Source organism: Phoxinus phoxinus (genome assembly GCF_949152265.1).
Source record: "Phoxinus phoxinus genome assembly, chromosome: 21".
In the NCBI taxonomy this organism is placed as follows: Eukaryota; Metazoa; Chordata; class Actinopteri; order Cypriniformes; family Leuciscidae; genus Phoxinus; species Phoxinus phoxinus.
The window spans coordinates 25,346,638-25,368,193 of NC_136896.1; the positions used below are offsets into that span (position 1 = coordinate 25,346,638).

Sequence of the window (21,556 nt, forward strand, 5' to 3'; positions counted from 1 at the left end):
AAAGCGTCATTTTTTAAGAAACGCCTCGGGTTCGTTTTTTTGGTTTGACGCGCCGCATCAAAACCTATCCGACCAATGAGATTGCCGCTTTTGAAGTTACAGTAAAACACAACTTGGGGGCGCTCAAACACAAAACGGTCTTGCCGAGCGTAACGCGAAGAAGATATACGCCAAGTATAGCGTCTACACTGCCGGGAAGAAATAAGACGAGGAAGATGCAAGACAAGATGAATGTAGAGCTGTTGGTCTCATTGGTGTCGGAACATAAAGAACTATATGACAAACGTGCCAGCGACTACGCGGGGTATTTGTGTTTTACATTAAGCGCCATCTAATGTCAGGGAATTAATTTGCATGTTCACTCGGCTCATCGTCAGCGAAAATCGCTTGGGTGTGAACACAAAAAACGCGTTGAAAAACGCTGACGAATAATGCGCGCCGATATTCGGTGTGTACGGCCCTTAAGGTTAAAAAGATTTCGATTTCAAATATATGCTGAATTTTCTATTAATCCAAGAATCCGGTAAAAAATGTAATCACAAAAGTATTAAGCAACACAACCGATTTCAACACTGACAATAAAAAAATGTTTAAATATAAATATAATATGTGTGTGTGTGTGTGTGTGTGTGTGTGTGTGTGTGTGTGTGTGTGTGTGTGTGTGTGTGTGTGTGTGTGTGTGTGTGTGTATATAAATAAAGAGTAAACAATGTAATTGTATTTTTAATAAAAGTATACAATCTGCCGTCAGACTGTCATAGCATTACCATATGGCTGAAAATAAATATCTTCCTTGGTGAGTTCTAGTACACCGGGTGATTAAGCCTCCGACACCCACCTTTGTGTTTCTACAGCTGTTGAGCTACTAAGAATACACACTTACAATGTTATTACACAAAACACAATTTAAAGCTAAACCTTTCTAACGTGCGTCCAAGGTCTTTGTGTTCACTGTAGCTCTCCCGATTGAATGAATGAAAACAAATGACTTGTTTTCTAGAGATAAATCTTTCATGCGACGGAACAAGCATATTTTGTGTGCGACATACAGCACAATGACGGAGCGAGCCGTTCACGGACTTGTGAACGTGAGGCGTGGGAATTGTATGTGTACTGCACAAATTCTCATGAATTGTTCATATAATGGAACATCTCTCGTACGTACTACAAAAGCTGCCTCTTTGAGCGGCACCCCAGAATTTATCTCCAGTCGAGTCCAAAACAAAGGAAATAAAGGCACTTTCATCTCTGAACCTCATAAGCACAACAGGGACGCATTAAACATTGCCAGTCTTTGAAAACCAGGAGAAACAACTAAGCATATATACATAATTTTGATGAAATAGTAAATGCACAACAATATTTTATTCTTTGTGTAATGTTCAGTGTTGGGTACATAGTCCATTACATGATAAAAATGTTAGTTAGTAACGTAACATATTACATTACACATTTTAGGAAATGTAATTGACTACTTTTTGATTACTTTCAGATTACTTTTGACCTAACTTGTTTATAATATTGATTTGAATAATTTAATCTTGTACCATGCTAATAAAAAAAATACAAGAGAAAGAAATATTATAAAAAAAAATTGTTATCAACAACACAAAGTGCAATAAGCATTACATTACGTCAGGGTTTCCCTAACTAGGGTTTGGAAAAGACCTGAAGAGGGTTTATACATTTATGAAAATCATAAAAAAAAAATCAAAATAAAAACGACTTAATATTTCATTTGTTTAAATGCTAAGCGACCTTTCAATTTATCATGTAATTATAGTCACCTGACTAGTGTCCGATCTGTGTGCAATGCCACAAAACTTTAAAAGTTTAAAAGATAAAAAAAAATAAGAATTAGGGAGAATCAATGAATTCTAAAAAAAATATTTCAGTTTTTTTGTGAATATTAAGTAATCATGTAATCAATAAAAAAATATTCTGATTATGAGTATTTAAAAAAGTAATACAAGTATTTAATTTAGGAAATCTGATTACATAATCCAGATTACATATAATCAGCGACTACCCAGCACTGATTACGTTATTACATAATAAACCTTAAATCATTCAATAATTTCTATACTTATGCTACTCTTTCTGATGTTTTAATCAACTAATGCATTACATTTCATAAAATCCCTGACACAACATCTAGAGCGTAGCTCCCAAGTTTGCATGTACATTCTTTTATTTTAATAACAAATTTCAATATATTAACAGTCAAACACTAGAGACGAAAGACGTGCAAGTCAAAGCGATTAACTTGCGCTTGTTCACGGGAAACAGCGAATGTATTCTGGGGAGCCCCGCTGGAAACAATGGTGGCACTCATGTGACTCAACATGATGACAATAGCCACAGACAGAGGGAAAGAAGCGCATTACCCAATGAAACTAATTAAAAAGCATTTTGAGTGTGACACAAAGGAGGGATTAGATGACAGAGGATAAGAAGATAGTATGCTATCAATGCGCTATTGTGCTGATTTCCACATCTGCAGTCAGCGGTAGACAAGGCCTTTTCAATTACTGTCCAAAGAATTAATCATTCATAATTCTAGGAGCTGTCACAAAGAGCATGCATATTAAGGGATCACAGTCCATCTTGAACTGCAGGGGTTCTGCGCTATGAAGGAATAAAAGCACACGGATACAGGCACACGCTCTCATTCAGAGGCAGATGTAAAATGATTAAATGAGGCGGGCAGTTTGAACTAAATGTAGGCCTGTCGCGATTGATTAATCGTATGATTATGGATATTCGTTTTAATCGCGATTATTTAAGATAACGGCAATAATTGCGCAGTTTAAATTTCAATCACATTCTGCCATCCAAATAAAGGGGAACATTCAGCACTTAAAGAAATGTGTGGTAGGGAGAAGCAGGGGAAAACACTGTTATAATGTAGTCAAAGGTCTTCCTACATACGAAATAATGTTATATTATGATATTATTTGATATTATATTTAGGGCTGGGAAAAATTAACTAATTAATTGCACAATTTGCTGTAATAAATTGCAATTAATTGCATTTCCCCCAAGCTTGCAATCATCAATATGTAAACGTAGAATCACCTCATTAGGTTAAACAACACAGAAAAAAAGGACATCAATTTATATAATTATAAAATAACATCAATTGCGGGTTTTTTTTACACGTTAAACATCTCAAATTAAACGCAAAGATTAACCCGTTAATTCCCCCACCCCTAATTATATTATATTATATTATATTATATTATATTATATTATATTATATTATAATATAATATAATATATTATATTATATTATATTAGGGCTGTCAAAATTCCTCGATTAAATTCAGAGTACTCGATTTTAAAAAAATCCTTGATTGCAATTCACTCGTGTCGAGTAACCGGAAAAATACCGGAAATGGCGCATTCCATGGACGAGAATCCATGTACCGCATTATTAGACCGTTTTCTAAGGCTGCACGATGTATTAAAACCATATAAAAAACATATCATAGTGCTACTGTGAATTCACAAAGGCATATATGCCTCAATAAACTCCATCTGTGTTTTGATTATCGATTTTATCGATTTCAAAATGTTGCTTTTTTTATGAAACTTACCCACATTCAAGTGTTGATAACAAAAGGTTTTTTGTTGTTGTTTAAAAGCAGAGGGTTCTTTCTTTTGATATATTGCATGTTCAGATATTCATAAAACAAAATATGTTGGGGGCCATGAAACTTTTGTGAAATTTCTTTTTTAAAAACTTTTTTTCAAAAAACGCTGGCAGAGAAAGAGTTAAAATTTCAAACAAAAAGCATAATCGTTATTCATCTGACTGATGTATCGATCCATATCAATGCATCATTACACCCCTATTAAACATATATATTATTATTCAAGTAGCTAGTTCTAAACAGGAAGGATTCTAATCAAACAATTTTTGGTCTTGAAATAGAAAACTGACTATAGAAAAAGACAGTTTACGCTAAAGCTATATAGTCCCCCTTGCAAAAATACTGAGAACACAACGTACACTACTTCGTGTAAATAAAAGGGTTCTTACAGTACCAAAACCTTTTCTATTTGAAATAACTCTACCACAATTCCACCCAGCTATGCTTTAAGGGAAATCGGTTCATGACTTCTGAAGACTCGAAAGGGTTTAGCTTGATGGATATTAGACACCACGTGTCTGAGAAGTGCCGTGTCGACATGTTTAAACTCAAAGAACCACAGTTCGTGCGACGACAAGAAAGAAAACACTAGAGTTCACTAATGGCAGTTATTAAGCCGCACCGACACTCACTGGAGGTTAAAGGTCAAACTGACAACTGCCCTGGGGCAGATGGGGTGAGAGGTGGCTTCTGATTGGCTGTATGTTTTAATGTCCTAACTGGTCTCAGATCAGCAGTAAAGGACATCTTTGTTCCTTTGTCTCGACGGGCTTGCAGCTAACTTGATAAATCAGTCCAAGAGAGTTTTTCAGTCACTGAAATATCAGTTGACAAGAACACGGTTCTCTCTGCTTTGAACGCATGCTGCTGTCTTCCTTTTCTGCAAGCTTGTGCAAATCACCTGGGGGTTCGAGAGAAGCCCTCCGAGAGCAATACCACATCCTCTAAAAAAACATCAATGAGGTCAAACTTAACAATGCAAAGAAAGAAACCCACTTCATCCAAACATTCTGTCATTGTGTGCTCGTCCTCATGTCAAACTTGTACTATTTAGCATTTTTTCCATGGGACATAAATATAGCCGATACATAGTGATCGTTTATAAATAAACTCAGAAAAGTCCCATAAAATACCCATATGATTTGTACATCATATTTCAAGTGTTCTGGAGTCATACGACGGCTTTGTGTGAGGAACAGACACAAATTTAAGTTCTCCATTTGTGTTCCACAGAAGAAGAAAAAACAAGAACATGTAAATGTAAAACTTGAAATGTAGTCTATAATGCTATCCGGATATTAACCAAGCATGAAAAGCCTGACATATGAAATATTTCATTATTTTTAAATGAAACGGTTTATTGTACCTTTAGGCGAAATATTACAAAAATATATATTTTAAAAGTTTGCATGTGTTTTTTTGTTGAGTATCATATATGATACATTGGGGTTTTGTGGCTCATTCAGGAGAATATGGAGCACATACTCAAGAAGGATTTTACACACCTCAAAAATATAAAATTTTGGTGCAGATGCCAAAAATAAGATGCAATTCTGCATGTAATGTAAATCAATGAGATTACAACAGTCTAGCAGATTATTTAAATAAAACGCAAATAAATATCATTTGTGCCTCTATATTCCCAATAATACGTCTTGATGATATTTAAATGCTTAGTTTTATGATCAAAGTTTTAATTGTGGGGGCAAAACATATAATACAATTTAATATAATGATGATTGAGAGACGTACAGATAAACGTTCCTCAAAAAATTTCTATTTTAACATGAAAAAAAAAAAAAAGATGTATGGATATCAGTCAAGTAAGTGTTCACGCTGATATACAAGTTATTCTTACATATCGGCCTACTTTATAAAAATCAGTAAAGATTTCACAGCAGTAAGACACGTGAAGTGGGACATTATTAGAATGATACTAAAAGGCCTTTGACTTGATAAAAAAGTATACACTAGACGACAGAACTAGTATAAACTAGTATAACGACAGAAGGCGTGTAGTATAATGTGTAAAACAGGTTTTTCGGCACAGTTTAATATGTTTAAAATTTAAAGGCCTTAAAAGTTGTGTATCAAATATGATACAGTAGACTTTATATAAGGTTAAAATAAAATTGAGCGGAATAAATTTGATTAGCAAATAATTAAACCCCTCATGCACACAATATTCAAAGCCATATGACTAAGCAAAATGAATGATCACTCAAAGGCAAGAGGACACTGCGGTGAACAGAGCATTAATTAGCCTATGAGATGCAAACCGCACGATGTCTGAGACGTTTAATATTTAAGGAAGGCCTTCTTGAATTTCGCAGCTCCCCCAAGCTTGCTCAACATGAAATGATTGGTTGACGATAATAACAGATTAGTCATCGTGAGTGACTGAGGCTTGGCACCAGACACCACAATAAGCCACATTGTGTTTCCTGACAAACGCAGCCGGCCCCCTCGCTTTAAAATATAAGAATCCACAATAGCTGCCCGGGGGGAGTTACGTACTTCAGAAAAGATCACCACACTGCATTAACATTTATTTGAATTTCCTTCTCCAGGAACAAATGCAGCTGTTCGAGAACATATAATGCGAAACTCCTAAAAGACAAATGAACGCTTATTTTCCATCTGTTGTTGGCAACTTTTGTTACGTTTTTCCTCTTTCCGTTCAGCTTCAGGTTGTCAGGGGGGGAGGGGGGAGAGATTTGCTGTTATAGGAGAAGTAATGTTAATAACTTGACTGTTGTTTCAGCCTCTGTAATGGACAGACAATAAAACTATTCATTTCCTCAAAGGTCAGGCCTGGAAGACGTGCGCATTGTTGGACTGTCTGCTGGCAAGGACGCTATCTCACCTCGCATACTTCAGCTCAGGGAGTCTTGCCTTGTGGAAATGACGAATATTGGGCAAAGTTACAAAAACAAATACATATGGACTTGATGATTACGGCTCCTTTCCCTGTTTTGTGTTTGAAAAAAAATCGACTCTGCCATTATTAGCAAAGCAACAGGCTTTTTCCATTTCAATTCCCACTTCACAGTTTTGGAAACGTTGGCTCCGGTGCCTGGATTCAGTCAGAGAACAGCGATATAAGAAGATCAGAGAGCTCTAATGGACAATAAGCCCTGTAAACTTCCAGCAGGCTTGCCAGTAAGAAAAACATGATGTTTAGAAAAAACGAAGAAAGAAATAATCGCTGGATTGAGAGCAGAATAAACAGAGCAATCTAAATCAGTTTAAAGAGAGTGAAGCACAGACATTCCCTTTCTGTAATGAGGATTATTCAAATATCAAAGCGTCTTTTCATTTGCTTTGGCAAGATGCTGTCTTTTTTTAGAAATAACGTCTAAATTCTTCTGCAAAAATGTATAACAAAGTCTCTTTTTCGGCGCTCTATGTAAATATTACAACAATGTACACAGCAATATGCTCTATATACATAATAATGCATTTTGTTATGTGCGCCTCAAATATAGGACACAATTTCCTGCCCACAATCTCCGTGCAGCAACATCATTTGTATTTAGTCCGGAATATATTACCCTGGCTGTGAAAGCTAACGGGTCATCTGTTTTACTCTCCGTAGCATTAGCCTCGCTCTCCCTGCCAGTGTCAGCACAATGTGGATTGCCTTTTTCAGAACAGGAAAATGAAAGTCTCATAGATTCTTGTCACAAATCAACTGTAGAATTAATGTTTTTGACATTAATGTCATTTAGCAGAAAGATTCACGCCAATAACCCCAGCATGCAACGAGCCAAAAGCTGTCTTTAATAGAGATCCACAGAGAAAGAGGCTCCACGTACAAATACAGGCGGATGGATGGATGGATGGATGGATGCATGGATGGATGGATGGATGCATGGATGGATGGATGGATGGATGCATGGATGGATGCATGGATGGATGGATGGATGGATGGATGGATGGATGGATGGATGGATGGATGGATGGATGGATGGATGGATGGATGGATGGATGGATGACTCAAAGTGGGATGGATGGATGGATGGATAGATGAATGGATGGACAAATGACTCAAAGTGAGATGGACGGATGGATGGATGGATGGACAGACAAATGATTCAAAGTGAGATGGACGGATGGATGGATGGATGAGTGGATGGATGGATGGATGGATGGACAAATGACTCAAAGTGAGGTGGATGGATGGATGCATGGATGAGTGGATGGATGGATGGATGGATGGAAGGAAGGATGGACAGGCAAATGACTCAAAGTGAGGTGGATGGATGGATGGATGGATGGATGGATGGATGGATGGATGGATGGATGGATGGATGGATGGATGGATGGACAAATGACTCAAAGTGAGGTGGATGGATGGACGGATAGATGGATGGTTGGATGGATGGATAAAAGTGAGATGGATGGATAAATGACTCAAAGTGAGATAGATAGATAGATAGATAGATAGATAGATAGATAGATAGATAGATAGATAGATAGATAGATAGATAGATAGATAGATAGATAGATAGATAGATAGATAGATAGATAGATAGATAGATAGATAGATAGATAGATGGATAGACAGACAAGGACAAACGGACAGATCAATACATAAATTAATCTTCGTTTTATATTGGATGGATATACAGTATTCTGTCACGTTGTTCAGCTCTATTGTTCATTTAAGGGAACTGTAATTGAGCAGGTACATCAAACTAAGTTAATGCAACTTAAGTTCTCATTAAGTTAACTCAAACTCAAACTCATCCACCATGAAAGAGAAGTCACTTGAATCACCACCCTCCAGGTGCAGCACAAATGATCTCTCAAACGGCAATGAAAATACAAGACTTCCACTTCTCACGCTCCGTGCAAATCAACACCTGATCATCGTAAAGACTCCTCATCCGGCGTCGAGTTACAGTATACTCATTATGCCCCATATCATACACAGATAGCACAACAGGGTGGAGTTCTGATCACACGGTGCATCTGATAACACCCAGCCATTGTTCAAAGACAACGACTCACTCTTCAGCGGCCTTCTTATATGTCATATATGTATATCGTATTAGTCCGAGAACCTAAAATGAACCCGGTAACACAAGCACAGGCTTCTGTGACAGACAGAGGAGTAAACAGACCGATAGCCCGCACCATCCTTCCTGTGACCTGAATGCTTTTGATGTCGGCAGCCAAAGCAGAAATTAGATTAGGTATCGCTACCATCCTGAGAATTAATGTGAGAAATATATCCCAAAGTCAAACTTCATCACTCTGCATAACAAGGCCAGAGGGGAGATATGTTAATTGCGAGATTAAGAATGCATCTAGTCAATTTCAAGATGTTTTTCCCTTTTTTTCCGGTTCAGCTTCAGCGAGAGCCATTAAACCCTTTTCCCTCCATCTAAGACAAATCTGCTTTGAGTTTGTTACTGGGGAAATGAAATGTGACTTAAAAACTAATTGCTGTCACTCGACGCTTGTTTTGCAACCTAAATGTGCACTTGCTACAAGACCGATATATTACAAGATATTAAGCGCTTATTGAGTCTATCTGCAAACTTATTCCAAAATATCTCCTCCGTTAACTGGAAACACGGCCGTGATCCCTCGCATACTCTTGAAATGTGTAGCTGCAGTGAAAGTCATATTTCTGAAAGCCACAAAAAGCATTTAGCTGGAGAGGGCGGAACAAAAACGGAACATCATTAAATCTGCAGCGCTTTCAAGGGCAGTCCAAAGATCTGCATTATTATTATGCAGCGTCCCAGAGCGCTCTGACAGGAGCCTAATATGGCAGAATCCTTATAGCTATCCTCCCGTTTCCCTCGGGACGCGGCTAAAATTATTGCAGTCCCTCCATCGAAAGCACAGAGCAAAGCAGGACCTTTTAAAACCTAATTATTCCAGACATCACAAATCAGAACTCAAAGTATATGCCAGGTTTCTAGAGCCGTTCACGGATGGCAAAATACATTTGCAATAGAGGTGCTAAACAACGTTTCAATTCATTACAAACATTTTTTTTTTTTTTTACATCCCCTCACAATCACAGCCAGTCTTTTGCTGGCTGTCGTCCACATACCAGACTGTGAAAAACCCCTGTTTTAATTATTAATACACTCCCTATTTGTACAGTTGAACAATCTGCTTTTTATTTGTCAATTATAGTCAAATTATAGTCAAACGGCTTTTTATTTTACACCAGCAGGAGCGCGGTGCTGTTTCAAGAGTGACTGACACAATTTTCATATCACCTGAAGACAGCTTTCCTTCTTTAACTTAAGAAAGGGTGCGTTAAACCGCTCCAGGTCAAAGATTAAAACACACAACATGTCGGTGAGTCATTCTCCTCCTCAACCCAAATTCATTTCGTAACCACCTCTGATCTCATATTAAAAATCAAATGAGTTTACTCGGTGACCCCATCATTTATGATAATGTATTTCAGCTTTCACTTATAACCGACGTAAAGGTCAGTTAATGGGATAGTTCACTCAAAATTTCTATTTCTGTGATTTACTCACCCTTATGTTGTTCTGAACCTGTGGGATATAAAAGGATATATTTTTTTTTTTGCAATGAAAGGGGGCTGAAGCTTCAAAAGATTTTTCTGATTCAATCCACAAGTTAAATTTCGTCAAAGCGCTTAAAGTCGGCGTGAAACAGAAGTTTTCTTGTGACGTATATCCAAGTGAAACGGCTTCTCAAGCAAGATTTTTTTTTTAACGTATGGCGGGATGTTATTTTGTCCATTGTGAATTGATTGGATGGTTGGATCGTTCTGATTTGCTATTGGTCGATCTCATGTGAGTGACAGATTGTCCCATCCAATGCCAGTAAACACATCATCAGAGAGCAGAAGAGATGTTGCTACAACAATAAATAAAAAAATATGTGCACGGATCATTTAATTATAATAAATCCTGTAAGCTACCATAAAAAATAAGAATTGATCATTTTTATTTCATAGTGACTAAATAGCACATTGGAGGATATTATTATCAGTGAATAATTGCTTCATTTCTGTTTGTCACACAAAGCTATTATATGACTTCATCATAAGCGCACGAGTCATATGGAGAATTTTTATGGTGCTTTTGTGTCTTTTTTAAAGCTTGAACGCTCCAGTCCCTATTCATTGTGATTCCATGGAAAAGAATAGGCAGTACAGTCTTCAAATTTCACTTTTTGTGTTCCATGGAAGGAAGAAATTCATATGGATTTGGAACAATAGAGTGAGTAAGGGTGTGTTCACACTTGTAGTTCGGTTAGCTCTTGGTTCGTTTGGTCGGGACCAAAAAAAACAAAACATTTAGGTCTAGTCCTGGTCCGCTTAGCATTCACATTGGCATTAACATCGAATCTAAAGATACCGAACCTAAAGGCATAGGGATATGTTCAACCAACCTGATTGGTCGGCTTTTATTATGTGTATATCGTGTCGGAACTTACTGAACATCCAAAATAAATGGATAAATGCGCTCGTTGTATGTGCATAGCCTACATATGATGGTATTTTGACCAGATGAGAACTCTTGAAGAGCTTATAAAATGTGTAACAGAGTCAAAACAGCGGCAGGAATCCCTCCATCACACACACAAACCAAAACCTGCGTTCACACTTATTCAAATGAACCGCACTAACAGAGCAATCACGGCAGAGTTCGTTTTAATCAAACCAAACATGCCAAGTGTGAACACCCTAAATGACAACCAAAACTCTTTATTTTTAATTGACAGAGTTAAGTCTCATACTGAAAAAGCTGCTGTTTCGAAAGTAGTTCTGTGCCAGAATATTCCACTTACCAAGTGGACCTCGAGGTACTCTGAGGAAATCCATTTAGCATCCTGACAACACAAACACTCTCGTATCTACTCATTAAAAAGCGACTTATTAACATTACAAAAATGTGCACAGTTGCACACTCACAATACAGAAAGAAATAATAAGGTTGCAGGACTGACGGCGAATAAATCACAGATCTTTTTGTGCAGCTATTGATTGTCATTCACAGCTGTAGCCTGCACATAAGCAACAGTGACAAAGCATCCATTATTGATTCTTCTATCTCATAGGAACCTCATACATCAGCCCACTTGAGAGCACGTTTGCCTCCACGCTTCCAAACAAAGCAGTATGCAAATTCCAGTAACTGGCAAAGTAAAAAAGATCCATCCACTAGTGCTGCATAATTATCATATCCGCCAAATTGAAGGGGGGTGATATGTATATTTAGCCCTTCAATGGCTTTTAACCTGCTTGAGAACTGATTCAAAATGGGGAAAAAATTGATTTTTCAGGATTCTGCAATATGAATCTGCCTGCTACAAAGATGGAGTCTGCAGAATCGTGGAAATCCCTGGTTGGCCTTTCTGACTGCTTGATATAGCTAAACATCTTGATATGTCCTGCCTTTACGTGAGATTCTATAGTTCTATATGACCTTGATTTTTATGGATTCGTTCTTTCAGTCATGAGAATCATTTCAACCAAACAACCATTGTAGCCAAGCAAGCAGATTCAGAAAATATAGTTTGGAATTACAAAGATTTTTTTTTCCCCACACTATTTTTCACTAAATTAACAATTACATTTTTATAAGTTCCATTTATATTGACCAATATAATAATATTGTAATAACTATATCCAAACACCTACATACATTGTTTACTGAAACCTTCTTTATAAAAGTAAGTAAAATGCCACTTTAGTCAAGATTTTTGAATTAAGACTACTAACTATAATCACATAACTAATAACTGTGGCTTTTTGTCTGTTAGCTTTAAAGCTAAAAACGGTGTGTTAAAATCTTACTCCTCAACATTGACGGAATAAACTGCAATAGAAAGAAGCATTTAAAATGTACGCTTTTTCTCTTCTGGGAAAACATACCAAAAATATTGATGACTCGTCCTGCACTCAGGGGAGTAACCAAATGTTTGTCCAATCAAATGCCCTCTAGGATGAGATCACATGTTTACAACTTATATTAAACTAAAGCCTATTGACTATTTAAAAAGGCTATTTAAAAAGTCCATAAATACTGTATGTCCTGCCCAAATTCCCTGTTTCACATCAAGCTATTTTCTTAACACTTCATTAACACTGAACAAAAGAAGAAAAAAATTGTCTAATAACACTTAATAAAAATTGCATTAAAATCTTAATGATATTCACAGCGTGGCTGAATTTTAAATCACAAGCAAAACCACTGTGAATCACCTAGCCAAAGCCAGAATGACATATTTATATGGCACAAAACTATATACACACACTAGTAAAGAACTCTTAGATTACAAAGGTTGCAAATATAACAAATCATGTGATATCACTATGTCAACAGCTAATAAAAGAAACATATGCTATTTTTTATTGTATCTCCTTCATAACACAAAATGGAGTTTGACCCCGTTTTTGTTAAGCTATCACGATCATTTCTGTTTATAATACATAAAATATACAAAGTATAAGCAAATGTTTTGTTTTCATAAGGCTTTTTGATTGGCAAAATTGAGCTGAAACGAAACGTATAATGCTTTGATAAATCAGATCCTTCTGAGCAATCACGCAGGAAGCGTAATCACGCTGGGTGTGATCCGTCTGCACATTAATGAGCATTTATACACCATATTGTTCCCAGTTAATGAGAGACACAAACAACCAAAGAAGGAAAAAGCACAGAGGGAGATGAATACAGGGGCGACACCCTGCCTGTTTAAACAAGTGTCATTCTCAAACACTTTCTTGTTGTGTCTTGTACAATCGCTTAAGTTTCTACTCACTGTAAAAAAAAATAAGTTTGACGCTCATAAAAAGACACATTCAAGCCGTGTTATTATCAAAGCCTGCAGGCAGTTAGTCACTCACGACAAACAACACATTATTTTCTCAAATGTTACTTGAACACAAACACTTTTGGGATGTTTTTGAAAGAAGTCTTTTATGCTCTCCAAGCTTGCATTTATTCGATTGAAAATCAATTATTATTTGGTGCTCAGTTATTAATAATGTCTCTTATTATCAGCGTTGAACAAGGTTAATATTTACTGTCACTTTTGATCAATACAATGTGTCCTTGCTGAGTAAAAATATATTTTTTTACTTCCCCGAAACTTTTGAATGACAGAGTATCACAGTTTCCACGAAAAAAAATTTAAAAAAGAAAAAGAAAATTTCTTGAGCACCAAATCAGCATATCAGAATGATTTCTGAAGGATCATGTGACACTGAAGACTGGAGTAATGATGCTGAAAATTCAGGATTACCGTCACAGGAATAAATTACATTATGAAAAAAATATTTAAATAGAAAACTTTTCTTTTAAACTGTAATAATATTTCATAATATTATTGTTTTTACTAATCAAATAAATGCAGCCTTGGTGAACATAAAAGACCTCTTTCAAAAACATAAAAAAAACCTCTTCTTTATTACAATCTTGAATGAGAGTTTGAGATTGGTGCAATTAAACGTTCACAGCAGGTCTTTAGATGCACTCAAATGTTCGTTCAAGAGGAAATTATTTGCAATAAAGAAACGAGCCATAATTAAAAACATTAAGCCTATGGAATCAGAATCACTGATCAGAAACACCAGAACCACTAACCGGTCTCATGTACAGTATGTGAACTGTGAGGTATGAGAAATCATGCTGTATACCGAGTTCAGCCTTCTCTTTGAGGACGTCCTTGAAGTTGAGGCCGCTGTTGAGCGTGGACTCTCTGTATTTGTGCAGCGCTTCTCTCTGGCCGTTCTTGCCGAGCTCCTTCAGCACGGTGGGTTTCAGGGGTACGGCCCGCAGACCCTTCTTCCAACTCCACAAATCCGCCACTGTCCATTTCACCAGATCCTCCAACTTCACAATGACTTTCTCGGAGACGGCGATAACTTCATCCTGTCGAGAAACAAATGCAAAATGAGGAAGGACACAGGTGTGGGAAAAGTGTGTGAAAGAGGAACAACCAGGCAAAACATCCTAAAATTCCTAATCAAATGAAAACATTCACCCAATTGAGGCCACCAAACTACGTGATTATACTAAACAACCAATATAAGAAAGGTGTGGGAAATAAAACAGGGCATAATATTCATTACTGTGTGTCGAGGTTATAGTCTCTTAAAATATCTGATTTGACCTTGTGGTTTCCCCAAAAATGTCAAATGTATCAATTAATGATTCATGATATTTGCACCCTAACCCTAACTTTCTACTTAAATATATTTTAAAGTATAACTTATTCTTTATTCAGCATCTTTACTCCAGTCTTCAGAGTCACATGATCCTCCAGAAATCATTAAAATATGCTAATTTGGTGCTCAAGAAACATTTCTTATTACCAATGTTTTAGCTGCTTAATGTTTTGGTTTAAAACCATGATACACTACCATTCAAAAGTTTGGGGCAAAACGTTTTTTTTTTTTTTTTTTTTTTTTTATATATATAGAAGTTAATACTTTTATTCAGCAAGGATATATTAAATAAATCAAAAGTGGCATCCAATACATTTACAATGTTACAAAAGACTTCTATTTAAATAAATGATCATTTTAACTTTCTATTCTTTAAAAAAATCTTTAAAAAACGTATTCCACAACAATATTAAGCAGCAAAACAATTTTCAACATTAATATTGTTATTATTATATAATTGAGCATCAATAATACCAGATAAAAAAGATGATTTGAGTGCTAAATCATCATATTACAATGATTTCTGAAGGGTCATGTGACTCTGAAGACTGGAGTAATGATGCTGAAAAAGGAATAATATATTAAAAGAGGAAAACGTTGTTCTAAATTGTAATAATATTACAAAATATTACTGTTTTACTGTGTGTTTGATCAAATAAATGCAGCCCTGGTGAACATAAGAGACTTCTTTTTTTTAAACATTCAAAATTCTTATTCCAAACTTTTGGAAAACCAGTAGTGTATATCTAAAAACTGTTAAAAACTGGATACAATTTTTCATTTAATCCAACAGTTTTTGCTCTGGTACCAAAATTGGTACCGAGAACCGCAAATGTTTTACTGGTATTGGTACGACTACTGAAATTAACAACCCTAGTGTACAGTCATAAAGATTGGATTTGAAAAATCAGGATCAGTGTGCACAGACAAGACAAAAAGCGCAGCCCTAACCACAGTTCCTCCTACAAATAAACATCTTGCGCAAGTTGCAATTCGAAATGTTGTAATTTGGATTGCGATTCCATTTGAATGCGTCACAACACTAAAGCATTACAATTCCTTTGCCAAGCAGACTTGCTTGCATTATTCGCTTATAAAAGTGAAGCAAGAGCTTTGCTTGTGACCTGGCATGGGATAACAGAGCAGTCCCGGTTATACAGGGAATCTGGGGAACAGATGCGTTTGTATTTGGCAGAGCCTTGGATCATGCACTTCTGACTGACCGTACAGCATGCTGAGAAAATTCACTGAATGCTTCCTTCGCATTGTTTGGCTTCGTTTCCCCAAGCTTGACCCAATAAAGGCGAGCATAGATCAGAGGGAATACCTGCTCTGCGACACTGGAATATAGTTCATATCTGCTGGATTTCTGCTGAACAGACCACGTCTAATTACGCCCTCTTTAAGTAGGGCTGTTTCTTTTTAGGTTTCAGAATTTTTTTTTCTTGGTTCCAGAGAATAGGTCCCATTGTCGTGCTGTCAGGCAAACAATTTATCTCTCGCACAGACGGCGTAAAATGGAACTTTACTTCAGAGTACTTAACCGTAACATATGAAAAGGTTTATAAAGTTACCAAGAAGTGGGTTTGGTCTTAATAAAAGAAGCTAATGGAAGGATATGAACGCGTTATCTGAGATTTCCTTGCAACAGGGCATACATGCATTCCTCTAGGTTTACATACCATTCCACTGCAACGAATATTGCAGTTAAGACCAGTTGATCTCAACTGGTGGGTTGTGATCCAAAAAATGGAAAAGCAAGAAGGATAAACATACCAGGGGGAAAAACCCATTCTAAATCCAAACAATAAAATGCAACTAACTATACAATTGTGCATAGTAAGGATGGCATAAAAAAACTAACATTTTTTAATTAATTAATAAAAAACAAAATAATAATAATAAAAAAATAAAAAAATAAAATAAAATAAAAACTTGACATGTCAAGAGTACTCTGTCTTTTGTTTACTTTTCATTTTGGTGCAGGGTCCTGAAGCAAACTATGAGAACCACAAGTTTCAGTTTAAATGACCTTTTCTTCAACCACTACGGGGGTGTAAATGGAAAACATACGGCCCTCAAGATTGCACACCTCCAAATGTTTGCAGCAGAAAAATGAATCTAGCCTCTTCATAATGACCATCTGAGCGCAGAGGCATTTGTTTTCACGCGCCTATAAAACTAAGTGGGTCAAACACTTAATCCTGATGGCGACACAGCAAAACTTTACTATAAGATCATGTGCCCTGCTCCGCCGCTTTGAAGCTCTGACTGCGCCCTGATGCTTTGATCCAAATATTGCTTCATTGTGTAAATTCATTTAGGAGGAAACAAATAAAACAATAAAAAGATGAACAGATTACATTTACCTTCTATTATTAAGTGATGTTAAGAGAAAAATCAATCAAAGCCTTTAACAGGTTTCCTTGCATTACTTTTTGGAAATACACTCAGCTCCTTTTTATTACACTTCTCGAGTCTTTAAGAAGCAGAGCTTAGGGGTGTAGACGGCGAAGGCCCTCAACCAGAGTCACGCTGAGCCGTCTCACTCCGGTGATTCAGGGGTCAGCTCAAGAATTCCCCAGGTCACCGCAGATTTGTACACCTGCTTGCATGACCATTTAATTATTGACCTGCTAACGTGAAAAAAGGGCCTTGCGGATCCTTAGGAAGTGTTTTTAATTCTAGTTAAAAGTTAAATCAAGTATTCAGATTGAATAATTAATCTCACTCTGAGCTCAAACTAGAACTGGGCGATATAGCACAGAAAATGTTGACTTAAAAAAAAACCTTTTATACTTTTCACTTTAACTAACTAACGATAGATATATAGATAGATAGATAGACAGACAGACAGACGATGATAGACAGACAGACAGACAGACAGACAGACAGACAGACAGACAGATAGATAGATATATAGATAGATAGATAGATAGATAGATAGATAGATAGATAGATAGATAGATAGATAGATAGATAGACAGACAGACAGACAGACAGATAGATATATATAGTGCAGATAGATAGATAGATAGATAGATAGATAGATAGATAGATAGATAGATAGATAGATAGATAGATAGATAGATAGATAGAATGAAAGACGGATAGACGGATAGAGATCGATAGATAGATAGATAGATAGATAGATAGATAGATAGATAGAATGACAGACGGATAGACGGATAGATGGATGGATAGATGGATAGATAGATAGATAGATAGATAGATAGATAGATAGATAGATAGATAGATAGATAGATAGATAGATAGATAGATAGATAGATGGATGGATGGATGGATGGATGGATGGATGGATAGATAGATAGATAGATAGATAGATAGATAGATAGATAGATAGATAGATAGATAGATAGATAGATAGATAGATAGATAGATAGATAGATAGATAGATAGATAGATAGATATAGTGCAGATAGATAGATAGATAGATAGATAGATAGATAGATAGATAGATAGATAGATAGATAGATAGATAGACAGACAGACATACAGATATATACTGTAGATAGATAGATAGATAGATAGATAGATAGATAGATAGATAGATAGATAGATAGATAGATGGATAGATGGATAGATGGATAGATAGATAGATAGACGGATAGATAGACGGATAGATAGATGGATAGATAGATAGATAGATAGATAGATAGATAGATAGATAGATAGATAGATAGATAGATAGATAGATAGATAGATAGATAGATAGATAGATAGATAGATAGATAGATAGATAGATAGATAGATAGATAGATATTATAAGATGCTATTAAAACTTCCCCAAAGTTTTAATAGCAGACTGCATACAAATCAAAACTATTCTATGACACAGTCGTTGGGAAACGTAAAAACCAAATAAAACACCAACAAAATCATTTTAAACATTATATGTCAAATATTCAAAACATATCACCTAGCCATACTCATTTTTGTCACACCTAGCATAGAAAACTCTGAGAGAACTCTACACCAGGCTGCAGATTTAAATGAATATATTAAATTAGAAAGGCAGGAAAGCAAAAGCTAATGTTCAATCTAATTCATGTTCAATTTAATTTATGTTAGTCATTTATTTTGTTTATGAAAACACCCAGAGATTATCTTAATACTTGTTATTGGATGTCCCTAAATACTATGCATGTAAACAACAGACGCTAAGACTACAGCTAAAGCTTAATTGTGCATAGTTAACATTTACTAATATTCCTATCACAATTGAAGCACACTTGACTTAATGCTACAACCACAATTTTATATCATGGTAAAATAATATAAATCACAATAAAGCTATTTTCTCTGTAAATTCAATTCCAACAGCTTATATATTAGCATCATGCTAAGGCCTATGGATAGATAGTGAAATAAATCTGTTACAAATGAAAGCTACTTCATCTCATTTGATCATTTTCTTTATTTATAGAGAACATAAACCAAACCCAGCTGGCAAAGATCACTTAAAAATAAAATAAATTTGATTTCTCCCTTTAGGTAAACTTTCACAGACGTTAATCCTTAACCTAACAACATCACTGGCATCCAGCTAAAAGTACCTAAGTTTAGACACAAATTGTCACTGTTTATCTTCTCGTCTCAAAACGTGCATTAAAACGTCTGTTTTGCACATTCACACCGAAGACGAGACCCGTGGCTCCATCCTGCTGCAATTAGCACAGCCGCTGTCAAAGACGCATGAACTGATTCACAAATATCTTGCAGATGTGCGACTGAAATCTCTCCTGAATCTAATTCAGTTCCTTTTACAACACGCCAACAAAAGCCGTTTGTTTGAATGTGTCGAGCGGCGTGCTGATTGGACGTGGAAGAGCAGAACGGCCCGATCTGAAATATGAAGACACCGCCTTACAAAATTAAACCCATTTTTCATGAAACGCGAGAGCTTTGAAAGACAACGCAAATGTTTGCTCATAATGCTCAGATGAAGGTTTAAGAAAACAAGAAATATCAATGTCAACCACAGTTCGGGGGTTAAAAAGTTCAAATAATCATGTTTTAACAAACGAGTGCCATTTTTCAGATTTAGTGCCTAAATGACTAGTCGTTTATCAACCAAGGTGGAGTATTTTAGCTCAATTTCTTTTTCCCTACTTAATATTTTTGGCAGCGGTTCTTTGAAGGGAATAAATTCTGAGACGAAAAGAGGCTTTGTGAAGTATGTAGTGCTTTAGCACACCGTTATACTGCCAGCACGGTAAAGTCTCCAAATCTACCATATTCTACAGTACAAGACAATTCCAATAACCCACCATGAGCAATTAATGTTACTTATTATGCATAATCCAAAGTTACATGCATAATACAGACTGAATAGGGAAAGTGAATGGTGACTGTCCCTAGTCCCCACTTCACTGTAAAAGTGCCGCCACATTAGCAACATTTTGGAAAAACTACGAGAGCAAAAAGATCCACTATCTATATTGTCAATAGTGCAGCGATGCATGAAGCACAGCTCACACAGAAGTCACTTTCAAACCAAGCGACTCTCTGTTGGTCAATGTTTCGAATCTGCATGAGTACTTTCTGAACACTTCCAGCCCATTTTATATTTTATACAATATTGATAACATGATCATTTTGGTCAGTATAGTCGTGATATGAAATTTTCATACCTCTCATCTCTAGATCTAACATGAAAATCCAGACTGTTCAAGATTCCTTTTGAAACGACTGGATTTCACCCATGAAAAATTCACTGAGAAATGGTAAATGTGACCGCAACTTAAGGAAAAAAGCATGGACATTTGGCTAAATATCTCCTTTTAACTCTTTCTGCGTCATTGGCGGATATTTCCGTGTTTTCACTTGTATATACGGTAGGGGGCGCTATGACGCATCTTCTGAAAGAGCACGGAATCTCCTGATCAAAACACAGGCGAAATAGAAGCAGAAACAAGTGATAGCATATGAGCAGATACATATGTAAAATAACACGATCATCAATATTAAACAGCATATAAATCAAAACTGTCCATGTTACTGAATGAAATGTCGACGCAGGACGAGCTATAGGACTGGGAAGCTTTGGCGGTGTTGATGGACTCGATCTACATCTATGTATTGATCATCATTCTGAATATGATCCAGATGGAGTCTTCGACAAAAACTTGATTTTCTCAGCTTTTTTTATGAAACACCCATATTTAATGTTGATAAAAAAGGAATGCATGAAGCTAGAATAAAAAGTTTTTTTGTTTGTCTGTTTTTATTTTATTTTATTTTTTTAAGCAGTGGGTCTGTTCCTTCTTTTGACATTGAATGTTCAGATATTCATACAACAAGATATTCTGGGGGCCATGAAACTTGTGAAAATTATAAAAAAAATCCTGGCATTGGCTTGCAACTTCTTTTTAAAACGCTGGGGGGGAAACTGGTCAAAACATTGGAATAATTAAGATAAAAAGTATCTTATGTTCACCAAGGCTGCATTTTAATTTTGATATATTTATATTTCATGTATTTTAAAATGTCATTTATTCCTGTGATGGCAGAGCCGAATTTTCAGCATCATTACTCCAGTCTTAACGTGTTATTTTAAATTATAATTCGCTATGTCACAGCATTACTGTTTTACTGTATTTTTTATTTAAAAATAACATATATATATACAGTCATGGATTATCAGAATTACAATCAGAATTAATGGCACCCCTGGTAAATATTTGGCCTTTGTGTT

At 36.0% G+C, this 21,556-nt stretch overlaps 1 protein-coding gene across 1 annotated transcript in view; it reads right to left on the bottom strand.

The window, feature by feature from the left end:
- The window catches only part of arid5b (AT-rich interaction domain 5B), a 116,527-nt gene that overhangs the window by 87,520 nt on the left and 7,451 nt on the right, over window positions 1-21,556 (bottom strand). The window contains exon 3 of the mRNA XM_079596431.1: window positions 14,308-14,542. Within this exon, the coding sequence (XP_079452557.1) occupies window positions 14,308-14,542 (235 nt within the window). The remainder of the gene's footprint in view (window positions 1-14,307; window positions 14,543-21,556) is intronic.